The following is a 16,869-nucleotide window of genomic DNA, read 5'->3' on the forward strand; positions in this document are numbered from 1 at the left end:
AATCCATCTGGTCCCGGGGAGTTTATGTTGGATTACTTGCTGTCTAGGGGAGGAGTAGATGAGGAGAGAGGGAGAAAAATTTGGAACACAAAGTTTTGCAAGGATTGATTTGTTGAAAACTCTGCATGTATTTTGAAAAATAAAAAGCTATTATAAAAGTAATTTCCTCTTTCCCCCATTTATTATTTTTTTCTTCATTTCCTGAATAGATTTTTTTTTTACTTTTATAGTTAAAATAAGATTCAGAATTGATAATGGGAGATATATATGTGTGTGTGTTTGTATGTGTGTGTGCACGTGCGCCTCTGATATATACCAGCTGTGTGATTAGTGCCTCACGCAGCTTTCTTTTTCTGTTTTGACTCTCTCTGGTTTAGATATCAAGACCATATTTGTATCACAGAAGGAATTTGGTAGGACTCTTACTATCTTTTTTTTCAACCACTTTATGTAGTATTAGAATTAATTTGTCTTTAAAAGTTTGGTAGAATTTACTTATAAATATATCTCGCCTTGTTTTTAATTTCCCTCTTAGGGATCTCATTTATAATTTGTTCTTTTTTCCTATTCTGTTAATTTGGGCAATTTATATTCTTGTGAATATTCTTTCATTTCATTTAGGTTGACATTTTTATTGGCATATAGTTTGACAAAATAGCACCTAATAATTGCTTTTGTTTCCTCATTGTTGTGAATTTGTGATACTGATTTTCATTTTTTTCATTTGTGATATTGATAATTTGGTTATCTTAATTTTTTTAGAATCAAATTAGAGAGTGGTTTATCCTTTTTATTATTATTATTATTATTTAATATAAAATCAGTTCCTAATTCTGTACTTTTTTTAATTTTCAATTTTGTTAATCTCTCCTTGATACTCAGAATTTCTATTTTGGTGTTTAATTGGGAGATTTATTTTGTTGGATTTTTCTCTACCAGTTTTTTAGGGTTTTTTTTTTTTTTTTGAAGTTGTTTGCACAATTTGTTGATCTGCTTTTTCTCTCTTTTATTGATATAAGCATTTAAAGATATAAAATTTCCCTTAATTGCTTTGATTGTACCCCACAAATTTTGGTATGTTATTTTCTTGTCATTATTTAAATGAAAATACTATTTCTATGATTTGTTCTTTGAACCTTCTTTAGGATTAAGTTATTTAGTTTCCATTTAATTTTTAATCCATGCTTCAAAAGTCCTTTACTTAATGAATTTTCTAAAATTAGAAAAAGATGCATTTAAATATTTATATTTTTCTGCATTTATGAAGTTTTTATGCCTTAATGTATTGTCAGTTTTTGCAAAGGTGCCATGCACAGACAAGAAGTAAAGTATACTGCTTTCTATTCTATTTAGTATTCTCTAGAGATTTAGCATATTTACTAAAATTCCATTCCTCTAAACTTGTTTCTTGTTTAATTTATAATTCAATTTAGATATCTGTAGATAACTGTAGATGAAAGGGGGATAATTTGAATTCCCCTACTAATATGGTGTTACTGTGAATTTCCTTCTATGACTCATTTAATTTTTTCCTTTAAGATTTTGATTGCTATGCATTTGGTGCATATATTTTCAGTATTGATATTAATTCATTTTTAGGATATGTTTTAGCAAAATGAAGTCTCTTTGTTCATCTCTTTCTCTCGCTCTCTTTTTAATAACCTAAGCTAAAGCATAATAAAATCAGCCCAAGCACCTTATTATTTTAGCTCGATGTTATTCTTTCTAATTCAAGGTTTTTTTTTTGGGGGGGGTGTTGTTTTTTGATAAACAGCTTATTCTTGTATTCTGGTTTCTAATCTGTTCTGCTGTACTCTCCTGTTTTTTAGTTAAATTTAGTTAAATTAAAGTTATTCTCATTTACAATTATACTTGCTAACTCTGTATTTCCTTCTATTTTCTAATATTTTTATTCTACTCCTCCATGCCCCACCCTAGTGCTTTTCTAAGACTTGTTACGTTACTGAAGAGTGGCTAAGTGGGAAAAATTTTCTTACATTAATGAAATCACAGAACCACATTCCATCTGCCCTTTACCCTGTTTGAGATAGAGTATGTTTTTTTAAGTAAGCCATACTTGAAAAATAAATTAGAAAAATAAGGAAAAAGGAGATTGAGCTTCTATGACTATAATGATTAAATATAAAGACATTTATAGAAGTATTACTTCTATAGAAGAAGTATTACTTTCTAGTTGAAGTAGTTCTTTAAATCTATCATTTATCATTTATTATTAATTTATATTTAAACATGATGCTGTTAATGCTTGACTGAGTTAGGAATCTTAATTTTGTAGATATATAGATTCCCCCCAAATATTATATATACTTTTTTTGATTTAATGAGCTATCTCTTGTTGATAAAGATTTTAAAAAGGGGGGGACAACAATTGAACAAAACTAATTAATATGTTAGCTGGGTTTTGCTGTTCCATACTCATAATTCCCTTCCTCTGCAAAAGGAAAAAAAAAAAGGAAGTATGCTTTCTTATTTCTAATCTAGTACCAAGATTTGTTACCATAATTACATTGTGTTCAGTTCCTTTTTTTTTTTTTTTTTTTTTTTGCTCTATTTTCATTGTTTTAGTCATTAGGTTGTTCTGGTTCTACTTCACTGTGCATGTTTATGTTTTCATATTTAGAATTTCTTATGACATAATTTCTTTTTCCATTTTTTTATGAGCCACATTTTGTTTATTCATTCCATAGTCAATTAACATCGACCTCGTTTTTTAGTTCTTTACTATAAAAAGTGCTGCTGTGAATATTTTATGGGCATCTAGGTGGTGCAGTGGATAAAATGTGACTTGTGGAATCTAATACCAATCATTCAGACACTAGCTTTGAGACCTTAGACAAGTCTCTTAACCCTGTTTATCTTAGTTTCCTATTTGTAAAGTGAGCTGGAAAAAGAAATAACAGACCACTTCACAAAAACCAAGCCAAGAAAACTTTAAAGAGGGCCACAGAGACTCAGACACAACTGAAAATGACTTAAAATTATGAATATTTTTGTGTATATAAGGCTTTTCTTCCTATTTTTGATTTCCTTGAAATATTTAGCTAGCATTGGGATCACTGAGTCAAAAGATATGGAAATTGATTTCCAGAATTGTTGGAACAATTCATAGTTGCACCTACTGTGTACTGGAATATATATATATATATGTCTTTATATGTCTTTCTACCCCTAACCCTGCTCCCAACACTGATTGTTTTCATTTTTTTGGTCATCAGAAATGAAGATCTTATTTTTTCTCTACTTTTCTCTCACTTTTCTCTACTTTTCCTCCTTGTGACTATAATAAAAATTAAGTAGTTTTTTTTTTTTTTGTGGGGGGTTTTCTTTTTAGTAATTTCTTAATGGGAAGAAATTGATTTAAGTAGAAATAAGATTTTGAACAAATTTTTTAAGTATAGTAAAAATAAATTTTATGCTTTTTACAGAACATTGAAGATGAGTCCCACCCGATGGGACTTTCCTGTGGAATTATGTTGCCGACCTATGGCCTTTGTTACTCTTACTGGCCTTGATGTAGTTTATAATGCTGTTCATCGTGCTGTTTGGGATGCTTTTTGTGCCAATCGAAGAGCTGATCGAGTACCAATTTCTTTCAAAGTGCTCCCAGGTGACCATGAATATCCGAAATGCAGAACCAAGGTAACAATCTGTGTGTGTGTGTGTGTGTGTGTGTGTGTGTGTGTGTGTGTGTCCCTGTCTATGTGTGTATGTATGAATGTGTGGGGTATTACCTATACTGACATAGCTGTCTGAACTTTTTCAAAACTTTATTCACATTGGAGTATTCACTCATATGTCCTTGAGAGTTAAAATGAATAGTTTAACACACTAGAAAGCAGTGGTATGAATTTATTAAGGGCATCTGTTCCATGAATTGGTGTTTTATCCTTGATTTTACTAACTAAAATGAAACAGTTTGACATAAACCTAAAGACAAGGAAGTACCAGTGACTATTAAAATTCCCATCATCTCCACGATGCATCATTACAGTTCCTAAAGTTTTCTTTTCTTCTGGCTCCAGCTCATTGTATTAATATAAAATTTTGTTGTTTGTAGCCATTAAAAAAGTATAGCTTTGAAACATGACATCTACCCTAAAGATCAACCTTGAATACAAGACTTCATTCTTAATACAATGAGTATAGAAGCTCAGTGATTTCCTGGTAGAGTGGAAAGAAATCTAGACTCAGAAAATCTGATTTTCATCCCAATTGCATCACTTACGGTGTGACTTGAACCAAGTTATTTTCTCTTTTAGAGTCTTGGTGTCTTTAAATGTAAAATGAAAAATTTGGAATAGATGATTTCTAAGATCAATTCTTAAAAGAATCTGTGATTCTTCAAATAATCCAGGAAACATCAGGATTTCTCTAAAATTTTACAATGTGACAGCCATTAGCCACTCTATTAATTTTCCTTTCTGTTGTTAATGTTGGGTGACAGCTAAGTCAACATCCGGACTTCCAATGGATGCTTTGCTTTATGTTCTCAGAGGGTCTGGCCCCAAGTATTATTTTTTCCAAGGATTTGGAGACAGCTTATAACAACTGTTTTCTTCCATTAGAATTGTAATTTTTTAAAAATTAAAGCTTTTTATTTACAATACATATGCACGGGTGATTTTTCAACATTGACCCTGCAAAAGCCTTCTATTCCAAATTATCCCTTCTTCCCCATTCCCTCCCCTAGCTGGCAGGTAGTCCAATATATGTTAAATATGTTAAAATATAGGTTAAATCCAATATATGTATATATACTTATCTTGCTGCACAAAAAAAAAAAATCAGATCAAGAAAGAAGGAAAAAAAAACAAGAAAGAAAACAAAATGCAAACAAACAACAGTAGAGAGAGTGATAATGCTATGCTGTGGTCCACACTGAGTTCCCACGGTCCTTTCTCTGGATGTGCATGATTCTCTTTATCACTGAACAAGTGGAACTGGTTTGAATCATGTCATTGTTGAAGAGAGCCATGTCCATCATAATTGATCATCTTATAGTCTTCTTGTTGTTATGTATAGCTTATTTCACTTAGCAACAATTCATGTAAGTCTCTCCAGGCGTCTCTGAAATCATCCTGCTGTTCATTTCTTACAGAGCAATAATATTCCATAATATTCAATATTCATAATTTATTCAACCATTCTCCAATGGATTGGCATCCACTCAGTTTCCAGTTCCTTGCCACTACAAAAAAGGCTACCACAAACATTTTTGCACATGTGGGTTCCTTTCCTTCCTTTAAGATCTCTTTGAGATATAATCCAAGTAGAAATACTGCTGGATCAAAAAGTATGCACAGTTTGATAACTTTTTGAGCATAGTTCCAAATTGCTCTCCACAATGGTTGGATCTGTTCACAGTTCCACCAACAATGTATGACTATCCCAGTTTTCCCACATCCTCTCCAACACAGAATTGTATTATTAAGAGTTGGGTGGGGATTGTATATTGCCATACTCTTGCAATTTAGTTGTTGCTTAGGGTTTTCAACTGAATTCCTGAAGAAGATCTTTGGAATTCCGATTGAAATCTAGTAAATTTTCTTTTTGTTAGGTTGAAATTGGTCTTGGCATTAAACTGGCTGCTATTCTGCCTCCATATTAAAGTACTATTTTCTGTTTTACTTAACCTTTAGATGTTGTAAAGACAATCAATTCTTTTCTTATTACAAAGGAAATTACAGGGTGTTCCAAAAATCTTAGTACAGTTTTTATCTTGAATAGTTTAATTTACACCAATATTTTTAGAAAATGCAATATATCTTCTTTTACTAAAGTCTGCTTTTAAACTCACTTCCAGTGGAGGCAATAAATGTCAAGATATAGATTTCTAAGGCATGGAAGGTCCTTGAGATAGTCTTCAATCTACGAGTCTTTATTTCTTTCTCTCAAATCAAGTAATAACTTTGTAAGTTTACCTTTTAACTTGTATTAATATTTGCAGAGGACATCCTATGAGTGGTACATTCCAAAAGGGATCTTAAAGACTGGTTGGATGAACAAACATCTGAATCTGGTTCCTGCACTTGTGGTTGTGTTCTATGAATTGGACTGGGATGAACCTCAGTGGAAAGAAAAGCAGTCTGAATGTGCTACTAGAGTGGAAATAGTAAGGTATGGCATTTTTAGTTTGCATATTTTAGGAGCTTGTAAATATCCTATAAATGTAAAGTAAGTACTAGTTATTTAATGCCAAACACTAATCCCTGTGGGGAGGGTTAAATTCCAGAGAAAGAGGTGTTTCACCACTGGAGATGATAAATATTTTCACACAGTAGAAGATGTAAAAAAATCTAGAGATAACATTAGCCTACATTTAAAACTTTAGTTGGTTTGAACAATGAACTTTGAGACATCAAAGTGGATTTTTTGGCATAAAGAATTGAAATTTTTTATATCTTTATGAGTTGTCTTTAATCGCTAACTATTGATATTGCTGGTAAGAATGAAAATTATCAGGACTCATATCTTTGTTTTGGGTGAATGAGAGGATCTTCCCTGATCTTTTTTAATCAGTTGAATGTTAAAGTTTATGACATTTTAACTAAAAAGTAAAGCATTTAAACATTAAACTAAAATATTTCCCCCTAAAATATTGTTTTTCATAATGCAGGCAAAGTTTACAAGGCAGAAATACAAAAGTTGCTGTGGTACTCATTCAAAAGAAAACCCCTTTACCTCCAGGTATGAAAAGATTACTCAAACTATATAGATAATTCTTTTCATTTGACTTTCATAATCTTTTTTTATTCTCCCAGAAATATTTGTTATAACTTTTTTGGTTGGTGTCTAAATGCGATTTGTAACATGAACTTGTGAAACAATTGTTTCTTTTATGTTTTAAAAATGGTACATTGTAGATGCCTAAGAGTTGGAAGGAACCACAGAGACCATTGATTCTAATCCAAACAGAATTCCCCTTTCCAAGATCCTTTTAAAATGATTATTGAACACCTCCAAGAAGGAGGAAGCCAAGTCACAATCTCCAGAAGCAACTCTCACTTTTCAACAGCTCTAATGATTAGGAACTTTTTCCTTAAATCAAGTTAAATCTGTAGCGTTGCAACTTCTACCTGTTGCTCTGCTCGCTTTCTCTCTTCCTTTATTATTTTATTATTCATTAGCACACATTTGGTATGAACAGATAATTTTCAGATTAAAAAATGAAAGCCATCTAGAAAAATGAAAAAATGCTGTAGATCTGTATTGATTAGAGAAATACAAATGAAAACAACTCTGAAAAACTACCTCATGCCTCTCAAATTGGCTAAGATAACAAGAAAAGGTAATGATAAATGTTGAAGGGGAGATAGGAAAACTAGATTATTGATGCATTGGTGATAGAGTTGTGAAACTAATCCGGCTATCCTGGAAAACAATTTGGAACTATGCCCAAAAGGCTATAAAACTGTGCATACATTTGACCCAGCAATAACATTGCTGTATTCCAAAGAGATCATAAAAGTTGGAAATGTTAGTGCCAAAATGTTTGTAGTAATGTAGTTTTTGTAGTGGCAAGAAATTGGAAATTGAGTAGATGCTCATCCATTGGGGAATGAGTGAATAAGTTATGGTAAATAAATGTAATGGAATATTTTTGTTCTTTACAAAAGATAAACAAGCTTATTTTAGAAAAGTCTGGAAAGACTTGGATGAACTGATTCTGGGTAAAGTAAGTAGAACAGGAGAACATTGTACACACTAATAGCAGGATTATATGATCAACTCTGGCGGACTTAGTTCTTCTTAGCGGATCCAAGTGATTTCCTTAGTGATCCAAGACATTTCTAGTAGACTTGGTATGGAAAATGCCATCTGCATCCAGAGAGAGAACTATGGAGACTGAATGAGGGTTGAAGCATAGGATTTTCAACTTTTTTTTTTGTTTGTTTGCTTTTTTTTTCTTGTGGTTTTTTGTTCTTTTTCTTCTTTTACAACATGACTAATATGGGAATATATTTAATACAATTGTACATGGCTAACCTATATCAGATTGCTTGCTGTCTTGGGAATTGGAGAGGGAAGTGAAGGAGAGTGAAAAAAATTTAGGACTCAGAATTTTACAAATCTGAATGTTAGAAACTATCTTTACATGTAATTAGAAAAATGTTATACAATTAAATTTTAAAATAAATAAATAAATACTATGCTTTCATTTTATACTTATGAAGTTGAAACATGTTTTAGTCCAGATCAATAATTAAAATGCTACATAAAAGAGGGCCAGAGACAAATCTCTGATGTACACAATTTAGACCTCTCTTTCAGATGACATTGTCTTTCTAAGTTCAGTCTTTCAGTTAGTTATAAATTTGTCTTAACTACTGTTGTCTAAAACATATCTTTCCATTTTGTTGGCATAAGAGATTTGCTTATTTACTTTGCTGAAACTTAGGTGGTACTACATCTACAATGTTCTTTAGCTAGGTATACCATTGAGGAGTGCAGATCTTCGAGTCAGGAAGACTACTTCATACTTTCCCTAACTGGGTAACTGTGGGCAAATTCTTTCTTCCGTAAACTCTTTTTCTTTAGTGAAAAGTGAATTTTCTAATCACAAACTCTATGACTGCATGATCACATGCTTTCAAGGTTCCTATTCCTATTTTAGCAACAATTTCTCTTTGTAGGTTTAATATCAAATTGAGAACAGAAGTTTTCTTTAATGAAATTATCAATAACGCAAAAGTTGTGTTAAGCAAATAGAGAGACTTTTTAGAAATGTTTGGATAAACAAAGCCCAATGTTACTATATGATACCTCTGTCAGGATTCCTGAACTCTTGTGTTTAATTTCTTATCTTTTAATATCTTACCTTATCTCCAGAATAGTTACTATTGACCCAGATAGTTATCTTTTGATTGTAATTATGGCTTTCAGGGAGAGTTATTTTGTGGTCTTATTCTCTTTTTTCTCTCTCGTTGTCTTTGTGATGGGCATGTAATAGGAGAAGACGTGATTGCTTCAGAAAGGGCAGCTGCTTTGTGTAATGCCTGTGAACTTTCAGGAAAATCTCTGTTTGTCCTGCCACATACTGATCATCTTGTGGGTTATATTATAAGGTAGGTGATAAAATAAAAAAAGAGCTGTGTGTTCATGTAGAAAAATGATATGCAAAGTAGTTAATAATTTTACATTTTTGATAGCTTATTATTAAAATGTAAATTGAGTCAAATGATAATTTATCCTACAGTATTATCTCATATTTTTATATTATTTTAGAAGAGATTTTTTCTAGTCCAGTTCTGTGAGGTAAGTAGTACAGTTATGGTCTCCTTTTATAGACTTTGGAAGCTGTAGCTCAGAAAGATCAAGTAGCTTGACTGGGATCTGAGGAATCAGAAATGTTTGATTTAGCAGGTGCCCAAGTATCTGGAATGTTAGATCAGCCCTCTTACCTGTGCCATGTAGCCTTTCCCACTAGTTAACTACCTTCCTTAATAGGCTAATCTTTGCTCTGCTAAATTAACTTTTCAGGCTAAGTTTTAAACAACTTAGTATTTTCTTGCTTTCTGTCTCTCTCCCTTCTCTCTCTCTTTCTGTCTGCCTCTTCCTCCTTCCTTTGTCTCTGAACCCCACTAAACTTAACTTTGTACTCTTTTGATTTAAATTTTTTTTCTTGAATACCTGTTCCTAGTGTGTTAGATATTGTGAGGGATCCAAGGGAAATAACATCAATTTCTTCCCTCAAGCAGCTTCAAGTTATTGGGGAAAGAAAATTAATGAAGATAAATAGATCAAAAACAATAACTACAATCTGAAAGACCTACCTTAAAATTGGTAGATTTGGTTGTAATAAGTTTAGAAAAACTCGTAGAAAGGCAAAGCTGGAAAGAGCTTTATAGAGTTAATTCTCTTTCCTCAGTCAGTTTCTTTGTTTTAAAATCAGGAGAGGGAAGCAGCTAGGTCGTACTAGGATAGAGCACCAGCCCTGAAGTCAGGAGGACCTGAGTTTAAATCTGGTCTCAGACACTTAACACTTCTGGCAGTGTGACCCTGAGCAAGTCACTTAATTCCAATTGCCTCAGCAAACAAACAAAAAAATCAGGAGAGGGAGTCTGAAGACAAGCCACTTTTTCTATTATGCTGCTACAAGATTTTCAAATAATAAAAACCAAGGAAAATCTGTACACTTAAAAAACTAATTTGAACAAAGTTAATATAAGTTAAAATAATAACTGATATTTGAACTTAAATGTTATTGTAAAAATAATTAATTAACTACAGAGAATGGGTTTGTCCATTTTGTGTGTTTTTAGCTCTGTATTAAGATTTGCTTGCTCTTGGACAAGTTCCATTGGCAAAATCAAAAATATGCTTGGGAGACTACATGTGGAGTGATAGTCTCATTTAGGGCATATCACATTTTCTCATGTCTATATTTTTTATGTCTTTTGGAGTTTAATTTTGATTATAGTATAGAGAAGTGGTGTTAAACTCAAATAGAAACAGATGCCTGCAGGTTATATATTGACCCACAAAACCACAAATGGACATAATGTTCTATTTTTCTTTTATTAAATATTTCTCATTCTGGGCTTGCTATAAGTTTGAAACCTCTGGAATAGGGAATATAATATCCTTTTCTAATTTCAGTTTAAATGTTCAAATCATGTGGTTTGATTTTTGATGCCTACTCTAGTTCTCTGAAGAACTAGGAAAGGACTATGTATTTTTGTGAGGGGGTTGAAGAGAAGAAGGTATCCAGGATAGGAAGAGAAATTAAAATATTTTATTTCTTTCCCCTCCCCGCCATCCTCTTTCTTAACTTTTTTTATATGTGTTAGACTCCTTTCATAGTCTTAAGTCCATGACCCTTTCTCAGAATGTTTTTTAATGGACAAAATAAAATATGTGGGATTACAGGGGAAACTTACTATGTTGAAATGTAATTTTCAAAAAGTATATATTTTAAAAAAGAAATTCGTGGATTTCAAGTTAAGAATCTGTAGAAAATGAGCAGGGAAAAATAATAAAAGTAGCAAGATCCCTATGCTTGTACTGTTTCTGCTTTCCTTATTTTTCTTTCTCCTTTGGCTAATGTTTTAGTTACTATAATAATTTTCTTTTTGCTTAGTCCAGGATGCTTTCCTTGGCTATTCATAGTTTCTTACATTTGTGCTTAAACGAGAGCCTCTGATGCTCAGTGTGAAGTCCTCTAAAAATAATGCAACTATGGTTTAGGAATATAAAGATTCTGGAACTAGAAACTGCAAGCTATGATATCCACAGACTTCCTCAAGCTATCAGGATTTGAGTCACAATTTATATTTTGAGCCCTCACATTCAGAAAAAAGTAAGGCTTTTATCATATCTATAGATATGACTATATTTATATCTACCTATCTCTCTATATATAAACATATAGAAAAATAATAGTTTAATTTGCAAAAAAAAAAAAAAAAGTTTAGGATTAAATATTTTACCTCTAGAGATAAAACATACTTTGAGTATTTAAACTAAGCTTTGTAGGTACTTCATGAGATATTTTAGACTTGCTCATGGATTCTATAGCCTGAAGCTATCCAGATTGGATCTAGGATTTTAAAAATTTGTTCTAAATAATTTAGGCAGATTAATGCCTAATTTATAGGCATTATAAAAAGTATATAAAACTTTTTATATAAACAGGTTATATAAGTATATTACTTGAAAAATGTAATTGGAAAGTTTTTAATCTTTGATCATCTTTTTGAACATTAATAGTTCATCATATATAGTTTTAAATAAAAACAATCTTCGGAATGATTTTACAATAATTTCTACATATCCTTTTGTATTTTCTTTATTTTGGTGGGGGATTAAAGCATTCCCCATCAAAACTCTTTGAAAACAGATTCAAAATATTTTTTTCTCATTCTAGAAGTAAATTTCTACTTTGTGGATATTTACAAATTTCATTTAGTTCTTTCTCATCCAGTGTTCTAGTTGAAGTATTGCAGTGGTAATTGCAGAGATAGTTGTTTTATCCTATTTATATATATTTGGGGTCCATTTTTAGGTTGTTCAGTTTACCAGTTCTTACTACTTTATTAAATTTACTGACGTAGATAAACAATGCTTGCTGTCTATATCCTTCAGCTTTTCCAGATACTTTCATGTTATGATGGCATAATAATAGCCTAAATTGTGAACTATATTTTTACTTTGTTCTTTAAAAATTATTAAATTGTGAAAAATGATATACCCTGATATTAAAGTCAGGCTTCATAAATAAAATGCTTTTGACGCAGTAGATAGAGCACCAGCCCTGAAGTCAGGAGGACCTGAGTTCAAATCTGGTCTCAGACCAAATTTAACATTTCCTACCTGTGTGACCCTGGGCAAGTCACTTAACCCCAATTGCCTCAGCAAAAAAAAATGTGTGTGTGTGTGTGTGTGTGTGTGTAAATTAGTTTAAAATGATTTCAGTATTAAAACATTTCTTTTGCAGATTAGAAAATGCTTTTTATGAACATGCACAAACTTACTACTATACTGAAATCCGAAGAGTAAAATCTCATAAAGAATTTTTGAACAAAACAACGCATCAAGTACGTATTCCTTTTTTTCTAATAGAAAAATATTTAGTCATTTTAGAGTAAAATTTTCAACTTTATTTTTATGAAGAGATTATTTTAAAAAGTACTTTAAAAATATTGAACTTTTTAATGGTTTAAAATAATTTATTTTCAAATGCAGCCAAAAGGTTAATTAAAAATCTGTAGTTCTATGAGCCTTAAATTAAGTACTTAGAGGTAGATTGTAAATTTTTCTCAGCTCTGTTTTGGTTTGCTCTATTAGCTCTTCCTTATACTTCTGTGTTGTATATTTTAAGTTCACTTTAAGATATATAGTAATTTTCTACTTGTTGTAGGATTATATGTAGTGGCAATAATTCATTTTACATTTCCCAGCTTTTATTTGTCAGACATCAATTCAAAATCGCTTTCTTCAGTGAACTTAAACAAGATACACAGAATGCTCTGAAGTAAGTGTATGACTTTTCCTGTTTTCCTTTTTCTTAGCAATTTGAAATATTCTGTGTCTACCAGATTGTATTTTTAAAATGTATAATCTATTTATGCTTAACATTTTCTGAGTTTGTCCTAAAAAAAATATTCTTTTTTTGATCTTTTTAATATCTTATTTCTAACTTGGAATAAATTTGTAGTAGTTTGTTTATTTAATCTGAATGATTTATTTGCATTTTAATTTATATTTATAAACATTGAAATTTTTTTCAAGTTCAAAGCAATTTTTAGTGTGTAATTCTGAAATTTACTTGGCTTTTTTCCCTCTTCATGTTTCTTAATAGCATTTTCATTTGAACTGTGAATAAAACTGATTTTTGAACTAAATTAGTATGCAGTTAATTGACTGGTATGATTTTAAAACTACATCACCAGGTGAATTTTATTTTGGAGGACTCTATAAGTTTTCTTGGCTGAGTCTTTAGAATTTCCATGAGATTTCCTATTTCAGGGACAGAAATGGTAGTAGGGGAGCATTCTTATACTTTTAGATTACATAATCTTCACAGAGCAGCTTTATAGTGTATCATTCAGCCTTTAGTCTCTTTATATGGTTTAATATTAAAAGTGGACAGGGGAAATTGTTCGTTTATATGGTTTCAACAGCAGTAAATCCCGGCAACTCACATTTAGCTTCCTGTGTATTTCTGTAGCTATTAAAAGAGTTTTTGAACAGGGGATAAACCTTGCTGAAAGTAAGTAACCAAGTACTCAACCACAAAGAATTTAATTTGACACAGTTCCCATCTTTTCACCTGCACTTGCCATACCTTTGAAAATAGAGAACTTAATAGAGCTGACAATGGCCTCTTGCAGGGATTATTATTTTCAATAATGCAGAATACAAGAATATTTTTTACAACAGTGAAAGGGAGGAGACAGGCCAGAGATGAGTTTTGAAGAGTAGAAAAATAAAGGAGCAAAATGGGAGCTTCCTTATTGGATTATTGACAAAACAGAACTGTTTATTTCAAACTTTTTTTTTTTTGTATAGATCTGTGATTTTGTCAGTATGGAGTACTCCTGATGGGAAGTAATCCTTTACCAATGCAAACTAGTACCTTTTCTACAATTTATAGTTTTAGGAAATTCCCTTGGCACAGACAATTTTAAGTGACTTTTTCAGGGTCACACAGCCAAAGTATCAAACTGGAAACTAGGACTTCCTTACTCAGAGGCAGGCTTTTGTTATGCTGCCTTCCAAATTCAAAATATCATGAGAGTCAGACCATGTTCTTTGAATCTTAACATCAAAGACTTACAAAATAATTTATTCATAGATTTGGCGTGACTGTTTTCTTTCAAAACTTTTGTCAGAAAAGGGATTTTGTGAAAAAGGAAAAAAAAATCAAAACCCTTCCTTAAATCTTTGTTCCTTTCTTCAAGGATCCTAGGAATAAATTATTTCAGATAGGAAAATTAATAAGGAAAAATTAATTTATTTCTATGAAAAAGACCCTTCTGAGATTTTTAAAAATTATATTTATGATACAGTTAACTTTGAGCCATAAGAGGTAGCTAGCCAATATGCTAGGCCTCAATAGCACAATTTTTTATTGGTACTTCTACCTATATTCATTATTTTTTTCCCTTTTTGTTTGCCTCCTCCCTTTCTTCTTCTTTTGTACATACACTTTGTGTCAGTCCTTGTTATTCATCTCCTTAGGGGCAAAGTTCTTGAACCCTAATCTATCTTGATTTCAACCAGTAGCTAAGGTATAGTTTTTGTGTATACATGTACCATTATGTTTTGTTTAAAATTTTCAAACTGTAAGATATTCTATTTCCTTTTCTCCCTCTCCTCTAGAAAACAAATAAAAAACACAAAAAAAAAAACACTTGTTTTTTTTTATTTTAATAGTTTATTTTTTTTCAATTACATGTAAAAATAATTTTAAAGCTTCCTTTTTTTTAATATGTAATTTTGAGTTCTAGATTCTTTCATACTCTCTTCCCTCCTTCCTCATTAAGAAGGCAAATAGTTTGATAAAGGTTATATTTGTATAGTCATATATAGCATATTGCTACATTAAGCCATATTATGAAAGAATATACAGACAAAAGAAAAAGGAAAAAAGATTTTTTCTTTTTAATCCAATATGCTTCAATCTGTATTCAGATTTTGTCTGTTCTTTCTCTAGAGATGGATAGCATTTTTCATCATAGGTCTTTCAGAATTGTCTTGGATCTTTGCATAAAAGAATCCACTTCTTGAGTTGAATTTCAGATGAAAATACTATCATTCTCAATTGACGAATTTTTTAGGTCTGTGCAAAGAATACCTTCCAAAAAGGGAACTATTTTTCTAATCTTATGACATTTCTGTTAAACCCATAATAAGCAAATGAGATTGACATTTTGGGGTTGGCTGGGATTCCCAATTTTCTGCCTTTCGTATAGATAATTGAACTGTATTCAAAGGCAAGATTTCCTCATTTCATTTATATAGAAAATCTGTCCCTTCCCTCCTGCCCCCAAATAACTTTATCCTAGGATTAAAGGCAACAATAATAGTGTTTTGACACTCTTTCACATTAGAATTTACTGAATTGAGAGGATGAGATATAAGGAGAGTTTTTCTACTCTCTTCCTCTTTCTGCAACTGCAAAAGGTCCTAATCAGATTGTCCATAAAACTTATTTTTCTGTGTTAATCACTGTCTTTTTATTTTCTTAAGTTATGGAGAGGTAGAGTCAGAGCCTTGTAGCTAGAAGACCTTGGTTCAGGTCCTTCTTGTGATTGTGTCGCAGGATAGCTGTGAGACCGTGATCAAATCTCAGTTGCAAAGGCAACTCTTAGAGAGTATGCATTTTTTTATCTATATGCATAGAGGGAGTTTCCACATTACGGGAATTCCTTATTTATCATAATATAGACAAAACCAATTTATTTTCCATTAACTTATTTTTAATGAAGGCTAGAGTAAAAATGGATATATGTATTGTTGTGTTCTTTAAAGGATGCAAGTTAATTTTTCTCTTTCCTCTTTTATGAAAATAATTTTAAAAGGGATACTTGTTTGAGGAAATTAGAGATGAACATTATATGGTAAATGAGTTTTTGGTCTAGAGAAACCTTCAGGAAAAATCATCTATTATATTTGCATTTTTCCTTAGAAATTTATTCCTAATATAGTTGTTAGTGTTCTATGTGATGTGTCTTTTACAGTTAACTCCCAAATGTTGTTATTAGGAACTACAGGACTGCCTACAATCTTGTACATGAATTGAGAGCCCATGAAACTAATATGCTGGAAATTAAAACAATGGCAGGATTTATAAACTACAAGGTAACAATTCTATTTTAACTACCAAGAGGATTTTTTTTCCTTCCTTTTCATTTAATAAAATAAGCCTGTATGCGGATGATAGCTATTCTGCAATTGCATTTTTTTAAATTCTCAGGTCACATTCACTTTCTGCTTCTGAGATCTTGGCATTTTATTATCATCTCATCTCAAGTAGACACTCTTATTCAAGAAAACTTAATTCTAGGTTTCATCTTTTCACATGCCCTTTTTTGCCTTTACCCAATTCCTTAGAGAGTTGATGTTGGAGAGGAAGAAGTAAGAGGAAAATTCTTAAACTGTTTACTTTCTAGAGTAGTAAAATTTAAAAAATTTTGAGATATATTGTTTTTATTGTTATTATTTGGGAGGTTTTTTGTTTTTTTTTTTTTTTTGCAATTCTGAACTTGACACTTTTATTCAGAATTGTTATTCAGAATTCAGAATAACAGGCTACAGTTATCCCTAGCCACGTAGATTTTTTAGCCCTCCCTTCAAGAAAAGTCTGAAGTATTATGGAATGAAAAGATACAATATTTGGTGTAT

General features: G+C 31.3%; 1 protein-coding gene across 1 annotated transcript in view; it reads left to right on the forward strand.

The window, feature by feature from the left end:
- Positions 1-16,869, forward strand: part of TRAPPC11 (trafficking protein particle complex subunit 11) — a 74,757-nt gene that overhangs the window by 11,169 nt on the left and 46,719 nt on the right. The window contains exons 2-8 of the mRNA XM_051966654.1: positions 3,447-3,660; positions 5,969-6,138; positions 6,638-6,708; positions 8,972-9,086; positions 12,458-12,557; positions 12,921-12,994; positions 16,230-16,326. Of these exons, the coding sequence (XP_051822614.1) occupies positions 3,457-3,660; positions 5,969-6,138; positions 6,638-6,708; positions 8,972-9,086; positions 12,458-12,557; positions 12,921-12,994; positions 16,230-16,326 (831 nt within the window). The 5' untranslated portion in view covers positions 3,447-3,456. The remainder of the gene's footprint in view (positions 1-3,446; positions 3,661-5,968; positions 6,139-6,637; positions 6,709-8,971; positions 9,087-12,457; positions 12,558-12,920; positions 12,995-16,229; positions 16,327-16,869) is intronic.

The sequence above is a fragment of the Antechinus flavipes genome, chromosome 6 (assembly GCF_016432865.1).
Source record: "Antechinus flavipes isolate AdamAnt ecotype Samford, QLD, Australia chromosome 6, AdamAnt_v2, whole genome shotgun sequence".
NCBI lineage: Eukaryota > Metazoa > Chordata > Mammalia > Dasyuromorphia > Dasyuridae > Antechinus > Antechinus flavipes.